This window comes from Lactuca sativa, chromosome 5 (genome assembly GCF_002870075.4).
Source record: "Lactuca sativa cultivar Salinas chromosome 5, Lsat_Salinas_v11, whole genome shotgun sequence".
Classification (NCBI taxonomy): domain Eukaryota; kingdom Viridiplantae; phylum Streptophyta; class Magnoliopsida; order Asterales; family Asteraceae; genus Lactuca; species Lactuca sativa.
In genome coordinates this window covers 138,379,513-138,391,417 of record NC_056627.2, presented here as the reverse complement: position 1 = coordinate 138,391,417, position 11,905 = coordinate 138,379,513, and the positions used below count along the sequence as shown (strand labels likewise).

The window sequence follows — 11,905 nt, the reverse complement described above, 5'->3', positions numbered from 1 at the left end:
AGTGTTTGAGCATAAAGGAAATTCCTCCAGCAATATTTATAAGCATATCCTTCTCTTTCAGCTTCTTTCCATCCTTCATATTCACACACAAGTGCCATATGATCATTGTAATCCTTTGCAGAAAATATTGATTTTGTTGTACTAGCTTGCTGAAATAGACATACAAAAGATATCAGGAAAAGACCAAAATGCCCTTGTGTGAAAGTAGCTGGATTACTCACGTCTTTGTTCTCTTGAGGCAAAAGAAAATGATCCCTGACACTAAGTCCAGCAACAATTGTAAGAATATGATCAAAGCAACGAAAAAAAAAGCACCCATTATTAGCATTTTCCCTAATTTCGGATCCAATGGAAGCATTACCAGATATTTACGTATATTTTGAAAAAATGAGAAAAGATAATCTTAGGAAATAAACTTTTATAAATATATTAATATAAACTAACCAAGATGTGTAAGATTTTCATTTACATCTAATGCTCCAATCATCTTTGAAAAATCCACAACATTTTGGACCTAGAACAAATTAAAGTTCTATCATTTAGCAATTTGAATCATTCACTAAGATTCAAGTCATCAAGAACTGTTAACACTTACAGCTAATGGCTCTGGAGGCAGCAAAGCAGCTGATAAAAACTCTCCAATACTTCCAACAATGAGGGCCCTTAGTCTTCAGGTCAATGAATCTTACAAATCAGTTCATAGCAAAACATATCCACCTGTTACTGTTAGGAATCCTAATGTTATCATTCCTAATGAAACAGTGAGGTTGCTAAGTGGAGCAGGCTTTTTATGAAAATGAAATGGTTTCTGTTGTGAACAGATTGCTATATAACTTATAAACATGTTTTGTTAAAAAGAAATTATGGTGCAAATCAATTTATTAGTTGAAACTGTTGTTTCATGTTAGCCCCATTTGCAAACACCCTACTGCAGCAAGGGAAACCTCTTTACTACCATTTGCAATGATGTTCTTCACAGAACAAATCAAAGACTCCCATCCTACATAACAAATATTCAACTTCACCATTGTTCCTTTTTAAAGCACACATGTTTTTGAAGAAATTATAATCTTTTAAATGAAGACATACCTGACCAAAAATTGGTTGAACTTCTTAATAATGGAAAAAAAAAGTACGCAGGATACGAGCAATTCCACCAAATAAAAGATCAAGTGTTCCAAAGACGAATATGCCCCTGGATGTTCCAAAGATGTAACTCTTCATTCACGAGACTAACAAGAAGATACTTATTGTCTTTTGATAATGTGAATGAAACTATCATCTGATCCTCCTCAATGCATACTTTGAAACAAGACGCATATGCCCCTGGATTTGATCATCATTTGGGCTCCCTGAAACGCAAGAGATAGATTTTTGGTGACTGAATCTTGATTTTCTGCCCTGAATCCTAAGATTTCCATTACAGCTTTGTGAACCCTGACAACTGCAACCAAAACCAACACGAGTATCAGAAAACCAATGTCGTGGAGTCACTTTTTTTTTAAATTTTCACAATCTTGCCAAGTTTCAGTTCACATTATACTCAGAATCCTTTCAAGAATATTCATGTTCTTGAAGAAGATTCCCAGAATGCTTACTGGAATCTGAAAGCTCTGTTTATTTATGAACCAAACCAACTAACTAGGTGTGATGTCACTTTGCAGTACATCAATCAATTAGGATTAAATATAGCAAGCATCCTACTTTCATTTCTTCCTTTCCTAAATTGCTACTATTTCTTTCTGAAAGGGAAACGGTTTCTTAGTACCTGTTTGTGTAATCTGGATCTGCGAGCAGATTCCCTATTGGATTGCTTCCTTCTCTGCCTCTTTAGCTCCCTTTCATCCTGAAATAACAATTTTACTAATGATCCAAAATTATACTAATAACAGGATAAAACGAAGTTATAAAACAAAACAAGACCTGTAGCCAGATCTGTGGCTGAATGGTTTCCCTTGAGCCAGCAGCAGCAAGCATTCCCCCTGAAACTGGAGCACAAGTTACCTTTCCACGAATTGCAGGAATATGAATATGAGAGAGTAGGATGAATTTTAATTTGAATTTGCTCCATACCAATATTTAAATTTGTGCCTGTGCTGGGACCACCTACAACACTTCCTGGACCTGATATTGGCACAATCGCCATTGAATGATTTGGCCCTCCATTTTGACAACCATGCATATTGTTTCCATTCTGAGATTCTTCACCTGCCAATATTAACATATAAGTCACACAAAACAAAACACTTCCAACTGTAAAACGCCCAAGTTGGACCCGTAGGGATTGCAAAGGCTTGCACTTTCTGGTTCTCCATCACCATCATCATCATCCATGCTGTTAATAAACAAGAAAAAGTTCCTGTGTTAACAATTATTTTCCTCTATTAACAGTACGCCCTGGTGTATTTGTAACAGTACGCCCTGGTGTATTGCATCAACCAAGACTGGAACATCTTCTTCTTGATTACATTGTTGTGTGTTTCTCCTTGGTTCATTACTCACATCGCCCTAACAAAAACGAAGGAATCCCATTACTAAACCCTAATCCTAAAGTGTATTAGTTCGTTCACAGAAGGTCATATCAGAAATAGAATTTCAAATCGATGATCAGGAATTGAACTAAACTTGATCGAACTATTTTATTATTGATGGTGGCAGCTTAGGGCTTAGAGAGAGAGAGAGAGAGAGTGAGTGAGAGTACAGAGGTAAAGGAAGACAAACCGATTCAAAAGGATGTGCTGATCCCAATTTCACAAATCGGCGTTCCAAAACCAAAATTCCCGATCCCAATCGCGTTTCTGTGCAATCCAATTTGCCAATTTCACGTTTCAGGTATGCTTACTTTGGCAAATTACAGTCTTTAGGCTTCCACCTCCACTTTTGATATGAAGTCGTCGCTTGCTTTACAGAGAGATATGAAGTCGAGACAAAAAGATGAGATTGACCCATCTGGTAATAAACGGACTCGGGAAGCTGAACAAAATGACCCGAGATTGACCCATCTAGTAACAACGCTATTGATGCCATTCCTTCCATTTTCGACTGTTCATCCTCCACTTCCTCTACTGCTACTTCTTCACCATCTTCTATTTTTTCTGTATTTAGACTTGAGAGTATAATTAGGGCTTTTTCTAACAATTTCAACATCGAGTGGGAGATATGGTGGTTCCAGTAGGTAGAAGTGAGGGAAGAAGCTAAGTAAGCAGCAGTCAATGTCGGGAGGGGGAAGGAAGGAGCGTCCAAGGCAAGAGGGAAAGGAGAAAAAAAGGAAGGCGGGATTTTTAATTTTTTCAGAATTTCATTTCCCCCTACTGTTAAAGGATGGAACGCGCGTTCCATTAAAAATTATAAAGCGACATCCTTAGACGACGCGCATTTTATTATAGGTGCCCTCCGTGTTTTTTTTTAGACACTAATTTAAGGGCGCGCAATAATGCGTGTCTTCTATCCTTAAATTTTTTGAAGAGATGACATTTTTCTAATGTCACTCTCCTTTGCGTAACATAGATCAATGAGCGTCGTATTTTGCGCGTCGTAAAAGGCCTTTTTTCTAGTAGTGAGAGTCATCATCTCCTATATCTAGAACATAAAAATCATGCGGGAAAACAAATTCATTGACTTGCACCAACACGTCCTCTAGTACACCTTTTGGGTGTACTATTGACCGGTCGACAAGTTGGATAATCACACCGGTTTTGCTCAATGTTCCTACACCAGTTGATTTAAAAATAGAATATGGTAGGACATTTATAGATGCACCTAGATCGAGCATGGCTCGAGGTACATAAAGATTCCCCAATTTACAAGGCACGATAAACACACCGGGATCCTTGCACTTCGGGGGCATCCTCTTTTGCAAAACCGCGGATACATTTTCCCCGACTGTTATAGTTTGGTTTCCTTTTATTTTCTTTTTAGATACACAAAGATCCTTAAGGAACCTTGTATATCTAGGTACCTTCTTGATGGCCTCGAGGAGTGGGATGTTGATTTGAACTTTTTGAACATTTGCATGATCTCACTCTCCTCCCGTTTCTTCGTGCTCTTTAATCTTTCAGGAAATGGAGCATGTGTGGCTTTAGATTCAATCACGAAGGGCTTCTATTCGGTTGTTTTATCTTCTTTCTTTTCTTCTTGGTTTGCCTCTTCGACCACTATTTCTTCTTCCTCTTGATCAACCGACACTTTTGGACCATTGTAACTCTTTTCCGCCTCTCAATGTGATGGCACACACGTTGTACCTTGGGTTCGTTTCTGTTAGGGCTGGAAACTTTCCTTGAGATTCTAGTTTGCTTACGGAAGTAGCAAGCTGTGAAACTTGTTGCTCAAAGTTCTTTATGATTGCTTTTGTTTCTTGTTGGAAAGCTTGTGTACTAGTTGCCAAACTCTTCACTCTGTCCTCTAGGCACATACTTGATGAACCCGCTTGTTGAGGAGGGTGTTGTGGCTGCCTTGGCTGAAAGTTCTGTAGTGGAAAAGGTGGTCTTTGTTGGTATTGATGTGGTTGACTTGGTTGATAAATTCCCTGTTGATTTCCTCCCCAACCTTGATTGTTGTTCCATCTTTGATCACCTCGTGGTTGCTCATATCATCTTTGATTTGACCCGGAGTAGCCTCCCATGACTTTTGCTTCTTCATAATCTTTTTCTTGAAGTTGTGGGCACATATCGGTTGGGTGTCCCACTTGACTGCAAATACCGTAAGGGCGGGGTGTGGGTTGCACACCTTTGTCTTTTGCTAGCATCATTACCACTTTTGTAAGCTCGGATAATTGAGCTTCAAATTGAGGATTTTGGACTTCTTTTACAACTCAAGGTGCATCCGTGTACCACCTCTCTTCTTGAGAAGTGTGCTTTGAATCTTCAGCCATATTTTTTATCAATTCTTGAATTTCGGTTAGGGTCTTGTCCACAATAGCTCCTCCACTTGAAGCATTAAGAAGCCTCCTTTCCCATGGCAACATGCCTTCACAAAGGTATTGAAGAAGGTTGTATTAAAAAATTCCATGTTTTGGGCACCGGGTGCATAACTTCTTGAACCTTTCCTAATAGGTACGTAAGGCTTCATTCTTTTTCTGCTTGATGTCGATAATTTCTCTACGTAAGGTGGAAGCTTTCATTTATGGGAAATACTTCTCTAGAAACAACCGTGCAAGATCTACCCATGTATTAACCGTCCCCGGTGGGAGGTCATAAAGCCAATCTTTTGCTGCATCTTGCACCGCAAAGGGGAATGCCCTAAGCTTGATTTGATCCTCTGTGATATTGTGTGGTTTAGGGATGTTATTCGGGCCAAAACCGAATTGAACCGACCCGAACCCGAATAACCCGAAAACCGAATAAGGGTATTTGTATGAACGAAAACCGAACCAAATAAGCAATACGGGTTCGGTTCGGTTCGGGTTTTATTCGGTTCGGTTCGGTTCCGGCCCGAATAACCCAAATAACATGTACAAGATGATTAATACCCTATTATTATTGTATAACCCGAATAACCCAAATAACCCAATTAACATTTACAATGTGATTATAACTATTGTATTTTGTATGACTTTTGTATTTTATGATTTCATAACAAATCTTTTAAAGAAACAAATTTGTTAATTAAAAATAATACAAAGTATATATAATTGTTCCAAAGGTGCAAAAAAAGTTAGAATTTGTGTACTCAGAATATAAACACGGATAACATGGATTAACTATTCTTGATTAAAATGAAAAATACAAACACCAAAATCTTAAGATATAGTTATTCGGGAATCTAAACATCAAGTTTTTAACCATATCCAAAATCTTAAAAACACCCAAAACATCCAAAAATCTAAACATTAAGTTTTTAACCATATCCAAAATAACATTTTTCAAACACGAATTAACTATCCGGGAATATTAATTGGTTGTTTTCCCTTTCCATCTCTATTGTTTATCGCCTCTTCTAAAGATTTCGCGACCTCATCGTCTTTCAAAATGTCATCAATGTTGTCCACAATTGGCTTTCTTGATTTCCTTACCCAATCTTGGGTGCAAACCAAAGCCTCTACTATATTTGCAGACAAATTTGTTCGATATTGATCCAATATCCGCCCGCTTGTACTAAACGTCGCCTCTGACGCCACAGTAGAGATTTGAAGTCCCAAAATATCTATCAACATAAACATAGAAAATGTTAAAATAATTTTTTTAAAAAAGTATACAAATAATAAAGTTATACCTTTCGCCATACGGGATACAATAGGGTAACGAGATGCATTGTGTTTCCACCAAAGTAGAATATCAAAATCTTTATTGTATTTAACTAACTGCTTGTTTAGGTATCGTGTCAACTCCGTTTCCATTGATGTTGATGGGTAATCAGTTTGCACTATTAAATCACTCATGAAGTCATTTTCATCATCAATCACAACTACATCTTCATGACCGTGTGTTTGATTTTGAGAAGAGTCGGTATTGTCAAACTTTGATTTGTAGAAATTAAAAAATTCTCAAATCTTTGTTGAAGACCCCGTATTAAGGCCTTAGCCTTCAAAATGACTTCCGAGTTGAGCATGAGATCTTTTTGTGTATTCTTCAACTTAATCAACTTCTCAAAGGCTTGTTGAAGAAAATCAAACTTGAACCGTAGATCTAATACGACCGCAAAGTACAAAAAATCGTTTAATTTTTCAAGGTCGCCCCAATACTTATCGTATTTGTCAATCATGTCCTTCCCGATCAAACAAAATTGGGGACTAGCCGCCCATTCCTTAATGTGTTTGTACACATCACATATTTCTCCAAAAAACGATGTGTCATCGGTTTTGTTGACGTCGATACTATGTCGGTTTTCACTTTGAATTTCTCGAGAAATCCAACCATAGCTCTACAAATGTTGAAATCTTCTTTTGTGGGGGTCAAAACATATCGAACATATGTAGGATCTATTATAAGAAAGTAAATGTTAGTATTTTTTTTGAAAAAAAAAAACAGCTTTACTACGCCATGTTTAGAGGCCTGTATCTCACTGAATATATAACCAAATAATGCATTTAAATAGTCTAAACTGTAGTTTAAATTGTGAACTACAAGCTGGAAAAAAAATTGGGCTAATCCAACAAATAACGATGACGTTATGACAGTTCAAAGTTGGCTAAAAAATTCCAAACATGTTGAAACAAATAAACTCAGCTTTAATACCCTATGTTTAGAGGCCTGTATCTCACTAAATATATAACTAAATAATGCATTTAAATAGTCTAAACTGTAGTTTAAATTGTGAACTACAAGCTGGAAAAAAAATGGGCTAATCCAACAAATAACAAAGACGTTATGACAGTTCAAAGTTGGCTAAAAAATTCCAAACATGCTGAAACTAATAAACTCAGCTTTTTTACCCTATGTTTAGAGGCCTTTATCTCACTGAATATATAACCAAATAACGCATTTAAATAGTCTAAACTGTAGTTTAAATTGTGAACTATAAGCTAGAAAAATAATTGGGCTAATCCGACAAATAACGAAGACGTTATGATAATCCAAAGTTGGCTAAAAAATTCCAAACATGCTGAAATTTAAAAAAAAAAACAATGGAATGGAATATGAAATTACCTTTGACTTCAAACATGCCAAAAACATTCTCCAACTCCACCGCAATCTTCAACAAATCGTATGTGGAGTTCCATCGGGTTGGGCTATCATTACACAAAAATTTCTTGGATTCCACATTTAGTTCTTTCATGCATTCTTTGAACCTTTGAATCCGTTGTGTAGAATTCCTAATGTATTTAACGGCATTTTGCATGCACTTGATACTAGATTGGTGTTGATCAAACTCATCCCTAACAATAAGGTTAAGGATGTGGGCCATACACCTTACGTGTAATTGTTTCCCCCCATCATACAAGTTTGGTAGGTTTTTCTTTAGAATTTCGATTGCTTTATCATTCGAACTAGCATTGTCTACGGTTTTGGTCATTACGTTAGTTATACCCTACTCTTGAAGACAAGTCAACAACGTGCGCCCAATGTCTTCTCCCTTATGACTATCTTGAGATTTAAAGTTGATAATTCTTTTGTGCATGACCCAATCTTCATCAATAAAGTGGGCCATGACCACCATATAGCTTGACCTTTGACATGAGCTTGTCCAACAATCGGTGGTCAAATGCACATTACTTAAGGGATTACTAAAGAACTTAAACAACTTAGCCTTTTCTTCAAGATAGAAATCGATGACTCTATTTGAAATTGTGGTTCTACATGGCAAAACTACTTTTCCGTTTAATGCATTTGTATACTCAATAAATGATTCATTCTCTACAAACTTGAACGGTAATTCTCCAACTACAAATAAGTTTAACATTGCTTTTTTTTATTCTTTTCTCATCATGTTTCCAAGTCCCAATACTATTCTCCCCATTTTCAATTTTTTTTGAAATTTAAAGTGGTTTGGTTTTCTACTTTTTTTTCTAAATTTTTTGGGTTCATTCTACATCTTTCTGTATGCCTAATCATACTAGAAGTACCATTTCTGCCGGATTCGGTTTTGAGCAAAGTTCCACACTTTTTGCATTTGCTATATCTAACTTTTTTAATATGAATTACATCATAATCGACCCAACAAGTCGCCCTTTGGACATATTTCCTTTTCTTCGGCTTTGTTGCTTGACTTGTTCCTTCAACTTGAGTGTTATCAACAAACACATCTTCATCATCAATCTAAAGCACAATAACAAAATCATTTTAATATAATGGAATGAAACAAGTAAAAGAACAAATATGGTTGTTTTCTACATTAAATTCTCTAATTCAAGGTTCTCATTCAAGGATAACATACATAGAGAAAATGTTAACTGTTAACATAACACACTCAAGTTTCAATTGATAACATTCATAATAACACAATGAAAGATTGAGTAGTAGATTAAGATACAAATACTTACTTGAGTTTCTTGATTTGGAACCCAATTTTCCATGACTTGAATGGAGTATTGATGATCGATCAATGAGCCCAGGACCTCCAGGGACCAAGTTATCGCAAGTAGGAAGGTAGCAGCCGCAAGTTCGCAACTGTGTCGATCAAAAACTAATATCGCAAGCAAGGATTAATGCCAAGGAGATGTCGTCGACTACTCAGACTCGATTTGGTGAAATATGGAATCCAATTTCCTTGATTTTCTTTTGGTGTATTACGTGGGTTTTTTTGGGGTAGCGATCGTATGTTTTGATCGAGTCGACAGAACACATTCAAACCGAATAAGGAATCGTGAAGGGCAAAAAAAATCGTGACTTTTCAGTTTTCATATTCGGTTCGGGTATTTTGGACCGAATAAGCCCTTATTCGGGTAACCCGGACCGAATTACCCAAAACCCGAATAAGCCTTATAAAGATACCCGAAAACCGAATCGAATTGCTTATTCGGGTCTAATTCAGTTCGGTTCGATTCGGTTTTCGATTCGGTTTGGGTTTTTCGGGCCAAATTCTCATCCTTAGTGTGGTTTCATGCTCACACACACAACATGGAGCTCAGTGAGGAACTTATAAGGATCTTCATTTTCCAAACCTCTAAAAGTTGGGAGTAAGTAGATGAGCCCGGATTTTAGTTCTAGGTTGGTGGCTGCCAGATATGTCATGCAAAGAGGTTGTTGAGTAACCTCTTGCCTTGCCCATTGGTGAAGGGTTTTCTCAGGTGGTGGATTCCCTCCATGGTTATCTCCCATTGTGTGAGTAGTGGTTGAAGTTTCTATGGGTGTAGTGTTTGGGATATTATGAACAGGTGAAGAGGGTGGAGTGGTATTTATGGGTGAGAATGGTTGAGGTGAGATTGCTAGGCTTTCTGTTTCGGGTGCGGATACACTTGAGAGGGGTATATCCTCCCAAATGTTAATGACCGGAGGGGTAGATGATGAAGAAGTCACGGAACCCAGTTGCCTCTTACGAAGCATTGCTTGCTTCCGTAACTATTTGCAGTCTTCTCTATCTCCGAGTCAATTGGTAGTGGTCTACTTGTACGGAAAGATCTAGGCATAAACAATTAGTAACACCGTGTCCCCGGCAATGGCGCCGATTTGTTAGGTGTGTCAAACCCACCAAATTAAGGGGTACAAAAGGACTCAAAAAACACTACTACTTTGCACTAAAAATGTAATGCAAGGTAAGTAGGGTCGATCCACAGAGACACGGAACAATGGCTTATACCTTTTTGCATAAGATACAAATATGGTAACAAGAATGGGGGAGTTTATATGCACTGATTTAAACAAAAGACTAAAGTAATGAGTAAACAATTAATTAACTAAAATAAATTCAGGATTTATAAGTACTCCAACTCTATGCAAGACAAATTAGTAATGTGATTCCATAAATGAAATGAAATGTGTTCAAATCTATCTAAGTTGGTACTTGGAAATTCTAACAAGCTCTAGCACCTCTCATTCACCATATTGATTAACCAAAATAAACTCTTTGATTAATCCTAACCTTACCAGTATAATATAAACAAGCTCTTAGAATTAAATGGAGAGATTGCATTATATTTTGTGTGAATATTCCCAAAAACATTTAATACTCCTCACAAGCTCGGAAGTGTAAGAATGTGTGAATTTGATTTACAATATATTTATTCAAATGAATTCAATTTAGTGCTTGTTACTTGTTCTATTTTACAAAACACGGATTTTGCACAATAGATAACTTGGATGATTTAACCCTAACTCAAATGACCAATAAGAACTAGAATTGAAATCAAACTTTCAATTGAAACAAAATCAAATTCATTTAGAAACAAACACCAAATCACATGATTGAAATCACACACAATAGTCAATACATAAAGTTGGAGAGTCTAGGGTTCTAGCCACACATGACAAGAACAAGATTAACAAGTCTGGAAAGGAAATTAAATTACTAAAGTGCTTACAAAGATGAAATTAAAATGTTTCTAAATGATCTTCTTCAAGATATAAACTAAAAACTTCTTCTAAGAGTCGTCCTTGGTCGCCTGGAGTGAAAGAGAGTCTCTTTTTTGGCTAAAAATCCTGAAATTAGATCATAAAAGAAAACTGGGCCAGGAAGTTATGCGACAGACACGACCCCGTGTCAAATTGTGAAGATATGCCACGGCCCCGTGTCACTCAAAAGTTGGAAAATTTTATAATCCGCAACCAATGTACGTTGATAAACCATTTGACACGGCCCGTGTCAAAAGAGACACGACTCATGTCAACTCTTCTGTGAAAAATTCTTGTTTTCTTCAATTTTGCTCCGAAAAATCCGCATCTTTGTTTCCGACCCTTTTTCACCATCCTGATTCATCTCCAACCTCCAGAACCACCTAAAATGGCATAAAAAGTGTGGAAATAAAGTGTGCCAAGTTTTGTCCCAAAACAAGTAAAATGCATGGATTATTACTAAAGTGAAATGCAAAAGAGTTAATTAAACATGCTTCAATGGTGCATAAAATGCACCTAACAAATATTTGCTATGTATGATCTTGGCAACAAAACAAGATGTCCAAGGGAATGATAAAAATCCACCACTTGGAAAGACAAATCCAAATGGTGTGCATACCATGAAGACTTTAGTCATGTCACATAAGATTGCATAGCCCTCAGGAAGGAGATCAACTACCTATTAGGCAAAGGATATCTCAAAGAAATCCTTGGAAGAAGAAAGGAAAGATCCAAAGAGAAAGATTAGGATCCTTAGAAGACCCTCGATAAGCCAGGATCCCCTCTTGCTGACGCCAAGGTAATCAATGTGATCTCTGGAGGATCTTACATTTGTGATACCTCTTATTTTGTAGCAAAAAGGAATGCTAAGGTGTTAAAAACAGAGAAAGAAGAAAGGCCACAAAAGAATGCGTCAGTCACAAATGAGAAGGATATCACCTTTGACAAAGCAAATAGACAAGATGTCAATGATCCTCACC

At 36.9% G+C, this 11,905-nt stretch overlaps 2 protein-coding genes and 1 long non-coding RNA gene across 4 annotated transcripts; all 3 read right to left on the bottom strand.

Moving 5' to 3' along the window:
- Positions 1-957, bottom strand: LOC128126231 (uncharacterized). The gene is made up of 4 exons (XR_008223996.1): positions 596-957; positions 445-514; positions 222-261; positions 1-149 (listed from the first exon to the last, which is right to left on the bottom strand). It is a non-coding gene; the product is annotated as an uncharacterized LOC128126231 (long non-coding RNA).
- Positions 958-1,514: 557 nt separating this feature from the next.
- On the bottom strand, positions 1,515-2,234 carry LOC111895580 (bZIP transcription factor 16-like). Of its 2 annotated transcripts, none has more exons than XM_042901860.2 (3): positions 2,074-2,234; positions 1,924-1,988; positions 1,515-1,846 (listed from the first exon to the last, which is right to left on the bottom strand). In XM_042901860.2, the coding sequence occupies exons 1-3, from the start codon at positions 2,222-2,224 to the stop codon at positions 1,733-1,735; spliced, it is 330 nt and encodes a 109-aa protein (XP_042757794.1). In that variant the 5' UTR covers positions 2,225-2,234; the 3' UTR covers positions 1,515-1,732. The 2 variants fall into 2 exon arrangements, with proteins under 2 accessions (XP_042757794.1, XP_042757795.1); XM_042901861.2 differs by having other exon boundaries at positions 1,924-1,982.
- A 5,731-nt stretch (positions 2,235-7,965) lies between these two features.
- LOC128134221 (zinc finger BED domain-containing protein RICESLEEPER 2-like) lies at positions 7,966-9,695 on the bottom strand. Its single transcript, XM_052771704.1, has 3 exons — positions 9,486-9,695; positions 8,501-8,693; positions 7,966-8,318 (listed from the first exon to the last, which is right to left on the bottom strand). The coding sequence occupies exons 1-3, from the start codon at positions 9,693-9,695 to the stop codon at positions 7,966-7,968; spliced, it is 756 nt and encodes a 251-aa protein (XP_052627664.1).
- Positions 9,696-11,905: the final 2,210 nt, after the last annotated feature.